The 18238-nt window shown below is 40.0% G+C and overlaps 1 protein-coding gene across 6 annotated transcripts in view; it reads right to left on the reverse strand.

Annotated features, from left to right (window-relative positions):
- mbpa (myelin basic protein a) overlaps positions 1-18238 on the reverse strand; it is a 354691-nt gene that overhangs the window by 791 nt on the left and 335662 nt on the right. The window contains exons 1-6 of one of the 6 annotated variants that reach the window (XM_085790739.1): positions 6721-6972; positions 5261-5356; positions 4285-4314; positions 3101-3121; positions 1023-1106; positions 843-863 (exon numbers count right to left, since the gene is read on the reverse strand). In XM_085790739.1, coding sequence (XP_085646865.1) covers positions 861-863; positions 1023-1106; positions 3101-3121; positions 4285-4314; positions 5261-5356; positions 6721-6840 — 354 coding nt within the window. In that variant the 5' untranslated portion in view covers positions 6841-6972 and the 3' untranslated portion in view covers positions 843-860. Of the gene's footprint in view, positions 1-842; positions 864-1022; positions 1107-3100; positions 3122-4284; positions 4315-5260; positions 5357-6720; positions 6973-18238 lie in introns of those variants that run through there. The other 5 variants (XM_085790737.1, XM_085790741.1, XM_085790736.1 and 2 more) reach the window with 5 other exon arrangements.

Here is an 18238-nt window from a genome sequence, read left to right on the forward strand (position 1 = left end):
ATTTCTCGACATCATCAACGTAATTAGCGGCCTGTAAATTAAAGAGTTACCAAAAACACGAACACAACACAACAGAAGTGTTTCCAGGGGAGGCAAAAAAAAGTGGCGGCGACCTGACGACGGCTAAACTAACAGCTAACAGCTAAGTTTGTGCAGAAACACATAAATCATGACGTCATCTACATAACGTCAAATGTCCGGTCCGTCACTTTCTAGTGTCCCCTGGAAACGCCTCTGTTGTGTTGTGAGTATTTTCGAGAGGGACCGTCTGCAGGAACGAGGGCGAAGCCACAGGTCCAACAGTTACAGCCGGACGTTGGTCTTCTTCGTTCAAACGGTCGATTGAAGAGATGACAGAGACGATACGAGGATACGATAGATACAAAGAGATGGAACGGTAGGAAAAAGAGTGTTTTGATAATCATCTTGTCTAAAAAGTGCAACGTGTTTTCTACAATACAATATTTACAATTAATATTTATTGTAAATCGATGAAACATTGAGATGATCGCTTGATGATGTGATTATTTTAGGCTTCTAATTGCAAACATCTCAGTTTTTCATACTGTATAAAATCGTGAAAAGACTTGGAGTCAGTTAACTAGTCAATTATGCAGTTACGGTAAATATATAACTGCAAATAGATAAATATAGTCCAGTATGGAGCGGCGAATGGCAAATAATATATACGACAGAAGACCAACGTCCTGTATGGACCTATGGTGCCGCCATCTTCCCTGCAGACAAGTAGCTACTCTTTATATTTTCAGCTCCTGTGTTGTTTTCCCTCCGGGCCACCGTACAAATCATGACTATGTTGATTCATATGTTTCTTTACTCACTGATCTGTGGTCAGAGCGTCACTGTTTCCATCGGATAAACACAGACGGGAGAAAGAAAAAGTGAGGTGAGCTGCAGTTTCTTGTGTTTTTGTGTTGGTTGGTTTGTGTGTGTGTGTGTTGTCCAGGTGAGGTGAGGGGAAGTGTGTGTGTGGCTGCGGGCGTGTGCGGTGCTGAGCTCACCAGGTTGAAGAGTCTGGACAGCGTGCTCTGGTCTCTGCGTCTCCTGACCGGCGACTTTGTGCTCTCGGCACGCGGCGACGAGGCCTAGAAGAAGTAGACGTAGACCCTGAAAAAGCTGCTGCGTCGTCATTGACCTTCCACCTTCATGGAGACGTTTTTTTATAATTGGTTTTTTACACCGACGGAGGAAAAACACGTCTCAAACGGGTCAAACTGTGTCGTCACAAAGAGCAAGAACGCCACCGTCGCTGCTGCTGCTGTTGGAGAAACTACAAACCTCTGCACAGACTCAACGTCTCTTTGTTTAGTGTCTGAATGTTCACTGAGTTTACATCTGTTTGCTTCAAGACAAATTTCTCTTGTAAATAATGAAATTTAAACCTGCTCTCTCCTCCTCTGTGTCTCTAACCCTCCTCTCCTCCATGTGCATTTGTTTCCAACGAAGCCGAGAAATTGAGAAATCAATCCACAGAGCGGTGGATAACGTTATTTATCATCTACGACAGGGGTTCTCAAACTTTTTTTTTACATCAAGGACCCAAATTGACACAAATTAGACCGTAGACCCCCACTGGACAAAGTTTTGAAGCAAACACCAGAAATACACGAACATATTTTTTCTGAGACTGATGAACGTTACTTTTTTAGTCAATGCATTTTCAAATTAGGGCCAATGGCTTAAATTTTTGGAAATATTGTAGAGAAATTTCTGGAAAAAAAGTGATGCAATTTCTCCCAAAACATAATAATAAACATTTATAGAAAAAAGTGGTAAAATTCGCAAAAAAAAAAAAAAAGTTGAACATTTTCTAGAAAAAAGTGGTAAAAATTTCTAAAATTAAGAAAAAGTAAAAAAAAAAAAAAAAAGTAAAAAAAATTCTAGAAAAAAAGGTGGTGGTGGGGGGGTTAAAATTCTAGAAAAAAAGTGGTGAAAATTATCAAAAAAATAAAAGTAAAAAAAAATCTAGAAAAAAGTGGTAGGATTTCTCAAAAAAAAAAAAAAGATACATTCTCTAGAAAAAAGTGGTAAAAATTTCTAAAATTAAGAAAAAGATTTTTAATGATAATAATAAAAAGTGGTAAAAAAAAAAAATCTCAAAAAAATAAAATAAAAGGGGGTTAAAAATTCTAGAAAAAAGTGGGAAAGTTTCAAGAAAAAGTTGGGAGGTCGGAGGCTCTGATCTTACAAGGTTGGTTTTCAGCCAAGAGACGCTCCATTCTCCCTGGAACTAGTTATAAGTCATTGGTTTAACCAGAACTAGAGACAAGGGACACATGGAGCTGAGTTAAGGTGGAAATACTACAGAGTTAAGGTGGAAATCTTAAAGAGTTCCTTCTGATGTGACTCTGTGGTCTGTGGTTTCTCTGCAGCAGCAGCAGCAGCTCAACGTGACGACTGTGATCTGTTATTGTGAGAGAATCAAACAACAACAACAAGAACAAGACGACGTGAACATGAACATGAACATGAACGTGTGACAGGAGCAGGTTCACATGACGACGACCTTTAGGGGGGAAAGAAAGTGAACGATGAGGAGAAAAGGTCTTGAGGAGGACGATGTCCAGAGGAGACAGAGAGGAGGAGGAGGAAGACGAGGGGGAAGAGAGAGAGAAGTCTCTGGCACATGAGGGATGGAGGTGTTACAGAGAGGAGGAGGAAGAGGCCAAAATGTTTTTACCGGTTGTGGTTCATAAAAAGTTGAGCAGTTTCAAAGTCATCGAGGAGCAGAGAGCCGCTCTGGGTCGGAGCAGAGAGGAGGAGGAGGAGGAGGAGGAGGAGGAGACTGAGATGTATTAACTTCATCACTACATGTTTTCTCTGCTCTGAGCTGAATGTAAAAACGCTCGTGATGAATGAACGAGACTCAGGTGGAAACACAAAGACAGAGAGACAGGAGGACGAGAGAGGAGGTTAGGTAACAGGTGCACTGCAGACAGACACACACACAGACCACTGCAGGTTTCAACACACACACACACAGACAGACAGACAATCGCACACTTATACACACACTAACACACACACTTAAGTGTTGGAGCTTTTGTTCTGTTTGAGGGGGAAAGACTGAGTGACGTACCAAACCCAGGACGTCTCTCCACTGGACATGAAAAAAAAAAGAAACAAACAGTGACAGGATGAGAGCAGGTGAGGACACCTTCATCATCTTCATCACCACCACCATCCTCTTCCTCCTCCTCCTCTTCCTCCCCCATTTCAATAAAACCCATTAGTCTCAATGTGCTGCTGATTAAACCCGACCCTCCTCCCACCATTCACTTCTGTGCAGCTACGGGTTCTCAACATTAATAAACCAAATAAATATAAATAGATCAAATAAAAAATCCTTAAAAAACAAATAAAACAATTTAATCATTTTGTAGCTGGAAAACTTAAAAAAACAAACAAAACACCTGGATTGGGTTGTATAGTCACAATAAAATGAAGCCTAACTTTAGTTTTAATAAGCTGCAGCACAGTCGACCTGTAGTTTTGCTAAATGACTCAAATTAGGCTGCGTTTACTCATTTAGCTATATAGGGCAGGCTATATCAAATTAAAAATGTCATAATTATTACGACCACTAGAGGGCTCCCAATACGATATAACTTTAGTTTAATACGGATAAACTGCAGCACAGTCGACCTGCAGTTTTGCTAAATGACTCAAATCAGGCTGCGTTTACTAATTTACTACATAAATGATAATATGTGTATATATATATGTGGACTATATCAAATAAAAAGGTCATGGTAACCTCCTTTGCACCGGTCATAACTATTACGACCACTAGAGGGCTTCCAATACGATATAACTATGGTTAATACCGATAAACTGCAGCACAGTCGACCTGTAGTTTTGTTAAATGACTCAAATCAGACTGTATTTACTAATTTAGCACTAATGCTAACAAAGTTTAACCAAAACATGTTGTTAAATAGTTAAAATTGGCTAAAATGCCTTTGATTTTTGTGCGAATGTTAGCATGCTAACTACGATAATGAACGTGCATTATATCTGGGGTGGGGCAGGAAGTTGACATGAGTTCCTGAGTGTGTTTTCTGATGCCAACACTGGATGGCAGCAAAATCCTTAAAATATAAAATCCCAAAACACGAAAACTTTAAAGTATCAAGAGCCTGGAAACCTTAAAAAAAAAAAAAAATCCAAAAAAGTAAGTAAGAAGTAGAATTTTCATCTGAGCAGCTGCGTCGCCTCTGAAAAGGATCAACCACACAGAAAATGTGGAAAAATGAGACTCACCCTGGATTTAGGTTGAGGTTGAGAGGAAACCTGAGGAACAACAGTGACAGTGTGAAACCGGAAGCAACAAAGAAACAAACAAATAAAGAAAAAGCTGAGCTGCTGAATGAAACTCAACGAAGGAATCAGAGGAAACGAGACGCTGCTGCAGGAATTAGACGGGTGTCAATACAGCGAATCAGAAAAAACAACAACTCTGCAACACTCCTTTAAAATAAATGCGAGGAACCTGGTTTGTTCTGTTTCTTATGCAACTTGTGATGTTTTCAGAGTAAGACACAAAAATGTGAATAAACCCACCTGCAAACTTCCACACATGCAGCAGACATAAAAGCATATTTATATTAATAAAATGTAAATATGGAACAGTTTCATATATTGACATTGTCTAAATCACACTCATATGCATGTGTATGTCATGTATAAATATAGTATTGTACCTAAACATGCAGGATTCTTATATATTTGTATATGTAAGAAAAGTATATTGTTAATATATATATATGGTAACCATATGTTGAAATTGCAAAATATCACATAATACGACAGAGTATAGGAGCATAGGGCCACATTGACAAATAAAAAAATCACAAACTTCGAGAATAAAGTCGTAAATTTACGACTTTATTCTCGTAATATTGTGACTTTTTTTCTCATATGAAATGTACAACTTCATTCTCGTAAATGTACGACTTTATTCTCGTAAATTTACAACTTTATCTCGTAATTTGCGACTTTATTCTCGTAAATTTCAGACTTTTTTCTCGTAGGAAATGTACGACTTTATTCTCGTACATTTACGACTTTATTCTCGAAGTCTGTGTGTTTTTTTTCTCAATGTGGCCCTAATACTCTGTCGTAATATAAATATTTTACAAATGCAAAGTTTAATTTCAGAATTTGTTATATGTCATTAACTTATATAACCAAAGGATGTATGTATATAAGTTATAGTAATATCTCTGATGAGACTCACAATGCTCCTGAAGAAATGCACCACAGCGTTCTCATTGGTCCGGCGGCGGGAGGAGGACTGCTGGGGAGAGGAGGCCAGGTGACCCCGGAACGACCCCTGTGTGGGAATCAAACACAAACATACGTCATGTGTCACTAATTAAAATACAGTGTGAAGGAAAACCACTGAGAAATAAACGTATAACCGAATCAAAATATATTTATATTTGATGAAAAAAACTGAACCTAAAGGAGCCGGAGTCATGTGACATGTGACCAGTTACATTCATGACTAAACGTGTGGAAGGTGTGAATCCACCAGGTGAAACAACTGACTCAGTGTGAACACGACTCGTATCCATGGAGATGATGAGACAGTAGCAGCCTCACACAGCTGTTCTTCCAGATGTTCACACAACTGTTTCAGCCACTGCTCTGTTCAGCCTCATTAAAACTGGATTCATTTTCATTTCTCTTCAGGTCTTTTACTGTTTTATTCTTCCAATCTGAGCTTATTATGATTAAAATCAGCCTATAGTCTTATTCAAAATGCCTATGTGTATTTTTAACATAAACTTGCACTGTTGTTTATGACTACTGTAGCCGTACACGTATGCGTATATGTGTATGTATGCGCGTATGTTCATATATGTGCATGTGCTACATGCATTAGTATGTGTGATGAAAGGCATGTTTTCTTGTTTCTTGTACATGCATTCTTTTTGTTTTTGTCTCTGCTCTGTGAAGCACTTTGGATGGCTGTTACAGGTCTTTTTAATTGTGCTATATAAATAAAATTGAACTTGAACTTGATTTTTCTTATAGCTTTTGTTATTTTAGCTTTTAAAATCTACTTTATTATATTTCATTTTCAGTTTTCACACTTGGTCATAAAACCGATGAGTCAAATAAGCTAAATAAACTTTAAAAAGATGTATAAAATAAAATCAGACATTCTCAAACTGTTGCTGAGACAACGTCACATGTTAAACTAACGCAGCAGCAACAAAACAGATGTTACAAAAAAGTCTATAAACTTACTAAACTTAAAGTTATAATAAGTCAATTTATAAAAGGATGTTATATTATGATGAAATAAACTAGCCAAGTCAAATACAGAGCACTTTTTCATATTATATTCAGATCTAAACTCTGTTTTTCAAGCAGCAGCAGCTCTGCAGACTCCAGACTGAGAAACATCTAAATCTTTACATTTAAAAAAAAATGTTATAATGTAATTCCTCATTTATTTCCTCAAAAACATTAAAGAGAGTGATTTTAAACAGAGAGGAAGAGTTTAACTTTCTCTTAACAGGATGAATCAGATCAATAATTAAACAATCCCCAGTGAAATCAATATTAAAGACTCAGATGAGTCTTAAATATTAATCTGGACAAAATTATAGTTACAATAAACTTTTGGTTTTCTCTTTCCTTTAAAATTAGAATTTAAAGGGATGCTGTGATATTAAAAGTTCTCACCTTGCTCCTTTTCTTTTTGTCTCCTCCAAAGAATTTGCTAATCTGATCCATGAGTCCTGGGTTCTTCTTTTTCCTGCCGAGCCCGAAGGTGCTCTGTCCCGATCCGCTCGCCGTGGCCATGCTTTCAGCTGCTGCGTCTGGGTGGGGTTGACCTCTGTCCTTCAGGCTTCAGTACAGTCCTCTACAGCCCACGGTGCCAACTCAGCTCGGTATGCAGTCCCTCTGACGCTCGGGGGCCTGTCTTTGAAGGTGTCGTCCCCTCGATCGGGCCCCGATGCACCATGGGACATTGGATGGGATGGGGTGGGGTGGGATGGGATGGATGGGGGGGTCGGGGTGATCCATGGCTCTGGCTTGACACCAGGCATTCTTCGCAGCTTCAGTGGCTGTGTCAGTCACTGCCGCCCTCGGCATGGGCCGGGGCCATTGTTCCTCTCCCCGTACGCCTCACCCCGGGCCGAGGGGGGGGGGGTAACAACAAGGGTTATCTCTGAGCGTGAACTCACAGCCTGATGCAAAGCAGCCGCCGCACTGTGGAGGCCTTTGTTGGGCGCGCCTCATATGTCTTCTTAATGGATGGTGTTTAAATTGGACGTACGTATGGTGGCTGAGATGAACACACACACGCTGACTCAGACACTGACTGAGGCCGTTTGACTGCGTGAAACATGCCAACACGAGCCGAGCGTCGATCAAACCTCTGGTTCACACTACAGACGACATGTTTGTCCTCGTGTTGAAACTGATTCAGCTCAACTTTCTATTTAGCTTAAAATGTTGTGATTTAACAAGTTAGTATTAAATGTTATTATGTAAGTTACCTTTAATTTGTGTTATTTAATATGTAAGTTAGCTTAAAATGTTGTTATTCAGCATTTCAGTTAGCTTAATATGTTGTTAGGCTATTTAACATGTAGTAGCTTGAAATCACGTTAGCAAGTGAGTTAGCTTTAAATTATGTTTTTTAACATGTAAGTTAGGTTTAGATGTTGTTATTTAACATGTTAGCTTTAAATGTTGTTATTTAGCATGTAAGTTAGCTTTGCATGTTGTTATTTAGCATGTAAGTTAGCTTTATGTTGTTATTTAACATGTTAGCTTTAAATGTTGTTATTTAGCATGTAAGTTAGCTTTATGTTGTTATTTAGCATGTAAGTTAGCTTTAAATGTCGTTATTTAACATGTAAGTTAGCTTTATGTTGTTATTTAGCATTTTAGTTAGCTTTTGTTATCCTGCGTGTTTTTTCTTCTTTTTTTTCTTCCTCTTTCATACCATTTTGATTCGGAACAGATCAAAACGTGAGGTTCGGTTTGATCGGTGTGCTATTAATTTTCTCTACAGAATACGAAACTGTGAAACATTCTGCATTGAAGTGAATGAAACAAGCCAAAAAAGTGGTTAAAAAGAGTAATTATTGGAGATTTTCAAACCTTTACTTCTCAGGCATACTTTCACCTATAGACTCCATTTAAACTGCAAAATGTAGACACAAGTCATGTCTATTGGTGTATTCATCCACGTTTCAATAGGTGTTATAGTTTTTGATCAATCACTTTTCAATGACCATGATCATTTTTGAAGAAATTTTGAGATTTTAATGACTATGTATTGCATGGAGCAGACTCTGCACACGTCCACGTGGACTCAAAGTGTACTCAATGCGGAGTGGGACATCCTTGTGTGGCAAGGTGAAGAGGGCCCGGGCGGGGATTGAACCCACACCTCCCGGGTAAGAGTCACGCGCGCTTGCCAGTCACCCAAAGGGACATCCCCTTGGCCAAGTAGCCAAGGCACATGATCAATTGGAGGCATAGTGACAGGACCACCACTGTCACATCTCTCCCCCTCTTTTCACAAGCACGTCCTCGTGCTTCCGCGCAGGCTGCCACACATTATGAATCCATGGACCCACCCCTAGTGCTACATGGATCCTGCCAACAACGCCAGAATGTGGCAAGGTGAAGAGGGCCCGGGCGGGGATTGAACCCACACCTCCCGGGTAAGAGTCACGCGCGCTTGCCAGTCACCCAAAGGGACATCCCCTTGGCCAAGTAGCCAAGGCACATGATCAATTGGAGGCATAGTGACAGGACCACCACTGTCACACTTGCAAAGCTTAATTTTCTTTGCGTATGCGTACCCTCGTCATCCGTGGATAACTCCATAACAGAAAGCGCACAAAGATTGTGGGAAATATAGGAAAGTGGCACACGGTGGTACGCTCGACTATGAAATATCAAACAACCACGGACATTGCTTGTGGAGTCTGCTTGGAGTCCGCTGCGCGTACGGTCCGCTAGTACGCCCAACTCTGTGTGGGCCTCTAGCTTAACAGATTAGTTGCAAAGATCTTTTTTTTTTTTTTTTTTTTTTTAAAGCCTCTTCGACCCATTAGCTAAAATCAGCCATTTTTAATTTAGTTGCCAATTTTTGAGCATTTTTCCCATCTTCAACAAACTCCTAGAAATGTAATCATCCATGTTTGGTCCGGTCACTCTTCAGACTTTTACATTGTTAAATTGTGAAGCTTTGTCACAGTTGTTAAATAATGTTTGACAAATGCTTTAAATCTGAATTAAATTCACAATAGCCTATAGATTTTCTTGGTCTTGTTGATGTAGCCGAGCTACAGCAGGAAACCTTATAAGGCTCATGCTTTGATTTGACTTAATTTGTTTAAAACATGTAAAGTCCAATCCAAATATGAGGTTTTATGGTATTATTGTTCGTTGTATTGTGTGAATATTTGTCTCTGTGTGTTTTTATTCCTCCACGTTACAACACAACGATGGCCCCGGATGTGTCGTGTTATTCGCAGCTGCACAAAGCAGCATCTGTTGCAGGAGAAGTTGTGTTAGAAAACTCCCCTGCAGCTTCAGAATATTAATATTTTGGGGACAGACGTCTTTTTGTTGTGGCTGCTTCTTATTTCACAGGCAGAAAATAACTTTAACAGAGGAAAAGAAAAGTTGGTTGTGCGACACTCTGCTCTGTTGTGTGATGAGGAGGAGATCAAGTTTCTGAGCTGCAGAAGTTTGGACATTATTTTCAATCCCACAGATTTTATAATACAGCTCAGTGACAGATTAATAAACAGCAACTGCAGCGTTTAGTCACAGTCGTTTTTATTCACTTTTATTTATTCTTGTTTCATTTTATATTTTATGTCTTTTATTCAACAGTCATAACAGCAGCCATGTTGTTTTCAGGTTGTTGAACAACATCTCTGTGACACCTCGACGGGTTTTAGCATAAAAACATTCACATGGACTCCATTACATTTTGGTGCTCAAAGGTCAAAGATTAAGATCGTGGTGATTGTTCTGGCCTTGTGTACACAATAAGGTGTTTTTTTTTCTTCAAATGTGGCACAAAACTACACTTTGACACACTGTGGCTGAAGGTCAAAGGTCAAAGCTCGAGGTCACAGTGGCCCCACACAACATGAGTTTGGTCGTGTGGATGCAGCATCTGAAGAGCTTGAAGGAAATGTTCACGTAGATTTATAGTTTAATAATTCAATAATTGAATTGAATTTAGCCTAATAATTTAATAATTCAAACTGTTGAATTCTCAATGTAATGATCTCGAGATATTCCAATTCAAGAAAATGCTGAAAGAAATAATAATCAGAACTTGTGACAAAAGTAATTTATGATTCACAAACTCTTTTTATTAATGCAAAAATGTTCAGATTGTGACTTTTTTTTTTATTGTAAGACTGTGTTTTCAGAATAATTATGTATTAAGTGAGGGACAGGCAATATAAGAGGTATCTTCTCCCTGCTCCTTTCCAACCAGAGAATAAGAAAGTATTGTGTTTTGGTTTGTTTATTGGGAAAAATCGTGAAATTACCTTGGCTGGAACAAAAAGAAGAAAAAGAAAATAAAGAAATTAGATTTAACAACTGATTAGCTAACTTTTTTTGGTCAAGATCTCACACTTTATTATAACAAAAATGTTTTCAATGACTGCGGATAAAGATGGGAATGGAGATGGTTTTATTCGAACTGCTCCACTGAGGAATCTTGAACATGTGGTTTAACACACAGTGGAGCCAACATGGCCGCCCAGCTTCCTGTATAAGCAGAGTTAAACTCAGAGTGGAGACGTGTTTGTCCACTGTGGACGGCGGTCTAACAGAGCGGCGTCTGTTCGTCCTGCCGGGCCGGGCCGGGCCTCAGCCTCGGCCTCGGCGCTGCTCCCACGGCCTCTCAGAGGTAGGGAGCAGGAATGCAGCGAGTGGGACGACCACACTGCTCGTGCCCTCGTGGCCAGAAGAGTCTTGGATTTGTTCCTGAGGCGGGAAGGTCGAGGACGAGCGCAGGGGAAACAATAGCGGCCATGGACGAGAGCTGTGGGACACAAACACGGGAGATATCCTGAACCCCCGGCAGGAATGTCCATCTAGACCAAGACGCCCACTCAGAGAGGCAGCTGAAAGAAAGAGAGAAAGAGAGAGAGAGAAAAAGAAAGAAAGAAAGATAGATAGAAAGAAAGAAGTCACATGTTAAATTGTTTTTATGACTCGATTCAGTTTATTTCACACTGTCACAGCTGTTAACCACTTAGCAGCTGTGGCTCAGGAGGGAGCTACGGTGGCCCCGAGGGCTCAACTCACTGCAACCTTAGAAAACACATGCAAAGTGACAAACATCGCCACTTCATTGTGTCCTCAGATACACTTATGTTATGATGTGAGTTTTTCCAGCTCTTGTGTTTGTCAAACTGAGGAAGTTGTTTTCTGAATTAGGCCTCTGGGCCACCGTAGTCAACATTTGAAACAACATTTGTATTTTTTATTAAGGAAATCTGTGGTAGCCTAACGTTAATGTACTATATTCTGTACAAATTCACTGATGTGTAAATGAATGATATTTTCTTGACATGGTATATACCCGGGAGGGGTCGTCACAATGTATACGGTAGGTTAGGAATTGTGTGTAGGCTCTTTTATATACAGTCTATGGTGTGGACCTATTGTCTGGTCAACACTCCAGAACAGTAGGGGGCAGTAATTCACCTATTGCTGGATGCCAATGGCCGAAAATCAAAAAGAAGAATAAGGTGAAGAAGAGGAAGTTTGCAGATTGTTTGTGAAGGATTTCAGTCACAATCTTTGAAAAACCAGTTTGAAGCTGATGATCTGTGGACTCAAGGATTGAAGGAATATAAACCAGCGACTTTAACAACACATGATTGGACTTCACAGGTAGGAAGTCAACAGGTGTTACCTACTGTCTAGCTGGTTTATGATGCTGATGACTGAATGAACTGATTATACTTTTGTTTTGGCGATGGTTGAATTGTGCAGATTTATTTATGTCTTTGTGCTTGTTGCTGTTTAGTGTTAAATGTCTCTATCATTTCTATGATCTTTCTATTTCTATCATTGCCTGCTGTTTGCTGTTGTGGCCTGAGGGCTTGCTAGTTAGCTTAAAGTGCTTGTTAGCAGAATATTTTGTTTGTTATTTGGCCTATTATTATTATTATTAACATGCTAGCTAGCATTACTTATTTATTTTATATAAAGTGCAGGATCTAATTACCTGTTGTTTACCAAGTTTGGCCTATTTGATGAAGACCATGCCAGCTAGCTGTTAGCATGACATGTTTGTCTTTTTGTCTAATTCAAAGGCTCAAGAGTAGCCAATGTTAAATTCAAAGGTTGAAATTAGCATTAAAGTGCTGTTTATGGTGATCTGCAGTTTGTTGTATGGTCGGCTCGACGGCTCAAGAGCCACTTAGAATTAAGATAAGCATGCTAGTTATCTTATAGCCTAACTACCTATAGGCTATGATATGTAGGCTAATTAGTTAAACTGGGTCAGTTTGTTTGTATCGACACTTTACATTATGTGTTTCAGTTGCTTCAATGATAACACAAGACTTTTTTATTATTTCATTATCCTATTTTGCCCCACTTTCATTGGATTAGCAGAGTCTTTTTGGCAGAACAGAGGCCGTCACAGAGATTATAAAGAGAGAGAGCTGAGTCAGAATCAGTCAAACTGACCCTGGGAGGTTTTATTTTTATTTCTTTACTTACACAAAACTGCTTTTATTTTCTCTGGCACATTTTCTGTCACTGAAGAAGCACTTAGCCTTCGTCTGAAGGAAAGTCTGAAGCCTCGAACTGTGCAGACAACATGAGACGGCGTTACATAAACTCACTTTATCAGAAACACCTGCAGTGAAACGATAAAGAAACAACAGGGGTAGGTGCAGCTTCGTGTCGTGATGATGGTGTTAAACTGACAGATGTGCTGGTGTGAGTGTGTTTGTGAAACAACACAACTGTCTCCGTCTGTGTGAAAGACAAAAAAACAAAACAAAACATGCAGTGAGCAGCAGTTTCTCTCTGTGGAGGGAGGAGAGGTCGGTTGGATGGGTTTTACTGGTTGGAGCTGATGAATCTGTAGAAAATGATGTGATACAAACTCAGTGGAAAGTTTACACACATGTGTTTCCTCCTTAAAGGGATAGTTCAACATTTTGGCAAATTGGCCCATTGCCATAATCCCTATAGTCATAGCAGTAGGTTCGTTACCTTTAATTGTCAGTGCAAGCTGTTTTTAGAACGGCGGAGCAGAGCCGTGAGCTGCTCAGAGCTACGCTACGGAGGCTCATTATGGAATTTCTTGGTTTCCCTCATCAAACTCATCAAATACACAATCAACAACTCCACAACGTTCTGGAGTCTCTGTATTTCCCTCTAAAACAACTCTGTCTGGTAACGTTGTGTTATTATCTCATAGCGTGGTGAATGTGCAGCTCACAACTTGTCCACCAGAGCGTTATGGATCAACTTCGACCTTCAGAGCAGAAACAGCAGAACGTTACCAGACAGAGTTGTTTTAGAGGGAAATTCATGCAAAACCAGCTGATGCACGTTCCCGTCGGGGGGGCAGTTTTCAGGGAAGCAGTCTCTGAATTTACGTTTGTGTGGCGGTGTCGCTATGGAGACAAGAGCTGGGACACCAGGTCGGAGGCTCTGATCTTACAAGGTTGGTTTTTCAGCCAAGAGACGCTCCATTCTCCCTGGAACTAGTTATAAGTCAGTGATTTAACCAGAACTAGGACTCTGGAGCTGGAGACAAGGGACACATGGAGCTGATAAGGTTAAAATTCTGCATAGTTCCTCTTTAAAACAGAAGATAACTGACATTGCACTAATTGTCAGTCAAAACTCTTCGTCTTTTTCGTCTTGTCGTTGTTGGTTTGTTGTTGTTGTCGTGTCTCCGTCACCCTGGATGACCTCTTGGCGTGGCGGTGGTCCGGCCTCTGTGACCTACGGATGACAACATAACTATGATGCTCAGCGGCTGATGTCACCGCCCAGTGGGCTCCTCACTTCCTCCTCCTCCTCTCCATGATCTAATTGTGTCGCTTCTTCTTTTTTTTTAACACTTTAGCTCCGATCAACCACGACACAGAGCGAAGACGTTGTTCACAAACTTGATGCACTGCTGATTTCCTGGTGCATTGTGGGTCTTTTGTTGCCTTTTTAAATTCCCATTGTTTGAAGTAATAGGATCAGCTGTGAGATGTGAATGGTTGCCCCCCCCCTGCCCCCCCCTCCTCCACCACTGTGTGTCCTCACACTGATCCTTTTGGCTGGTAAACAACTCGATGCAAATGTCTTGCTGGTCCAGAGCCAGTGATTCCATCAACGTTTGGCAGAAGCTGTCGCACAGCGCCGGAGCATAATGCTGTCGCTTGTTTAGCATCGCAACAATATCATGCTCTCTTGTTTCAAACCGCAGATATTTCTAAAGCCGTCGCTGCAGCAGATGAAGGATTACTGCAGCCGAGGCCAGGAGAGTTGAAGTTAAAACACTGTTTTTACTGGTTTATTATTATTTCACTTTTTGCAGTTTCAAAGTCTTTTATAAATAAACATGACAGGTTTGCCCGTCCACCTGATGGCTTATACCAACCTTGCTCTTTCTTTTAGTTTTTTTAGTATGTTTTTATTTGAACTTGTATTTATTGCATTTATTGCACCCCGCACTTTCTTTCTTTCTTTCTCTTCTCTTGGATTTGTTTGCCATTGTTACTGTTTTATTGTATATTATGTACTGTGTATGGATGTTGGCAGCTGTCATAACTCCCTTGCCCAAGACAAATTTCCCCTGGTGGGAGAAATAAAGTTTATTTGATTTGATTAGTTTTAGTTTCACTGTGGGAATCACAGCTGTCATCACCTGCAGCGGAAAAGTCAAAATCTTTCTCCAGAATATGTCGTACTGATCTTTAAATGTCTTTTTTTTTTCAATTCTCTTTTTATTATAATTTTTCATGGTTCACATGTTCATAACAATTCACCATACTCATCCATTCATCTGTAAATTATCACTTAATCACATAGCAGTACTGTATGTTTGCAATTCCATAAATAAGACAGATATGAATGATTGGTTCTCCCACAATAATATGATCTTTTCATGTTTTAACCCTCATTTTGACGAAGGGAAAGAAGGGAGGAAAGAAAGAACGGAAAAATGAAGGAAAGATGGATGGAAGGAGGGAACAGATTAGGTCAAGGAAGGAAGCAGAAGGATGGATGAAGGGAAAGAAGGGAAGAAGGAAGGAAGGAAGGGAAAAAGGATTGTGGAAAGAAGGAAAGGTAGATGGAGGGAGGGAACAGATTGGGTCAATTGGATCAAAAAAGAAGGAAGAATTAAGGATGAAGGAAATCAAGGAAGGAAGAAAGGAAAGAAAGATGGAGGTAGGGAACAGATTAGGTCAAGGAAGGAAGCAGAAGGATGGATGAAGGGAAAGAGGGAAGAAGGAAGGAAGGGAGAAAGAAAGGAAAGAAGGAAGGATGGAAGAAGGGAACAGATTGGGTCAACTTGACCCAGAAGGACGACAGGAGGGTTAAATGTAAAAACACATTGGATAAATATCAAATATTTTATTTTCACTTGCTTCAGAAATCTGACTTTTCATTCCCACAGCTGTGAAACATTATGCAAATTCCCACATCCCATCATCAACATGTGGCACCTGGCTCTGGCTGCAGCAGATGAAGTTCCTGATGTTTCATAGATTCACTGGTTTGTTTTTGTGTGTGTTTTAAACTCTGCTGTCGAACCTGGAGCCTGTTGGTCTGAAACATGTAGGTAGGTACGGTGGCCCTGAGGGCTCAACACAGAAGGAACAGAATAAACACCAACTGTCGCACCCTGACACTTTTTTGCACCAGATAATACCTCATTTACAAGTTAAGTTATTATCAAAGTAGTGTTAATATTTATAGTTGTTGTGTCTTTTTATACTTATATTTTATATTTCTATATTCTCTATTTTTTGCACTGCTCTTCTTAAAGGTCCAGTCTGTAAAATGGGGGTAAAACTGTGACATCCAGCGTTCAGATTCTAGATCACAGCACTCAGTCTGACCTTAAAGGGATAGTTCAACATTTTGGCAAATTGGCCCATTGCCATAATCGCTACAGTCATAGCAGTAGGTTCGTTACCTTTAATTGTCGGTGCAAGCTATTTTTAGAACGGCGGAGCAGAGCTGTGAGCTGCTACGGAGGCTCATTATGGGATTTCTTGGTTTCCCTCATCAAACTCATCAAATACACAATCCAACAACTCCACAACGCTCTGGTGGACAAGTTGTGACCTGCTCATTCACCACGCTATGAGATAATAACACAACGTTACCAGACAGAGTTGTTTTAGAGGGAAATTCATGCAAAACCGCTGATGCGCGTTGCCTTCAGGGACAGTTTTTCATCAAGCAGTCTCTGTATTTCCCTCTAAAACAACTCTGTGTGGTAACGTTGTGTTATTATCTCATAGCATGGTGAATGTGCAGCTCACAACTTGTCCACCAGAGCGTTTTGAATAAACTTCGACCTTCAGAGCAGAAACAGCTGCTGCTGAGATGGGTTTTTTTTTCTCCAAAGAACATGAACATGTTCACAAGTGAAGGACAAACAAACAAACAAACAAAGGATCAGCAGCAGCACACGAAGGAAAAGACGAAGACGACAACAACAACAACAAACCTCCTCATGGAGGAGATTAACTGTTCTGGTTTGGACACGTGTCCGAGTACCCAGTTTCTGTTTCACGTCATACAGTCAACAGTCATCGTCAATCGCCTTAAATCTAATAGAAACATAGAAGCAAACTAAGAAACTGGTGATAAATTTCCCTTAAAACTGTGAATTTGTCCTATTTTCTCACCAAAAAGTAGATTTCTAATGGGTGTAATTGATATTTAAATGCATCACACGTGTCACATCTGTATCTGTACGTTATGTCTCTATTTACTGTACACGACCCACTCTCTCTTTCTCTCTTTCTCTCTCTCTCTCTCTCTCTCTCTGTCTTTGTCTCTGTCTTCTTCTGGGAAACCTTTCAGTTCATGAATGTTTCAGCTGAAGGTCGGTTTGACATTTACAACAATGAGGAGGAACCTGAATGCAGCAGCAGCAGCAGCAAAAACAGACAGAAGTGGACCAAACACTTTCTGACGGCTGTAGAAAACCATGGAGCAGGTTTAATCAGCCGGTGGACTGGGTCAGCTCCCAGTGTGTGTGTGTGTGTGTGTGTGTGTGTGTGTGTGTGTGTGAGACACTGAACACACATGTTTTATCAGTGCAGATAAAGGTTTAGACGAGATCTGATAACAGACGTGTTTGTCGTGTCACTTTGATGCAGATGAATCACACAGAACTGATCTGAGAGCAGCTGGGGAATAAAAGAAAAAACTCCCTCACACCCTCTACTGGCCGAGGTAGGAACTGCAGAAATATCAAATGCAAAATATCACTATCATCCCATAATATTTGAACCTATAGTTGCTGCTGTTGAACTGGACGATGTTTTACTGCACAAGTACCAGATATTTTGGTTTCTTAAAACTAGTTTAAATTTTAAAAAGTAGATGAAAATGGTGAATTTTCTAATTTCATGAGATTAAAACTGAGAATTAAATCAAATCGAAGTGATAATGAGTCTGTATAGAAGAAAACACAACCAGTGTAATTAGAGAAAAGCGGATTTTGTTCAATATTATTCAGTAAATTGTCAGTTGACTGATGCAGGGAGAGCAGCAGCAAACTGTGAGTGATGTTATAAACATCTGTCTTCATATCTGAGCTACTGTTTAAATTTAGAAGAAAAAAAATAGATGAAAATGGTAAATTTTCTAATTTTATGAGAATAAAATTGAGAAATAAATCAAAATTGATTGATGAGTCTGTATACTGTAGAAGGAAAGAAAAAACAACCCCTTAATGTCGAGAAATATAAAGCAGAGCCTGCTTGATGAAAAACTGTCCCTGAAGGCAACGCACATCAGCGGTTTTGCATGAATTTCCCTCTAAAACAACTCTGTCTGGTAACGTTGTGTTATTATCTCATAGCGTGGTGAATGTGCAGGTCACAACTTGTCCACGACAGCCTTTTGGAGTTGTTGGATTGTGTATTTGATGAGTTTGATGAGGGAAACCAAGAAATCCCATAATGAGCCTCCGTAGCGTAGCTCTGAGCAG

This window comes from Trachurus japonicus, chromosome 11 (assembly GCF_045865225.1).
Source record: "Trachurus japonicus isolate A0001 chromosome 11, Traja_1.0".
NCBI classification, from domain to species: Eukaryota; Metazoa; Chordata; class Actinopteri; order Carangiformes; family Carangidae; genus Trachurus; species Trachurus japonicus.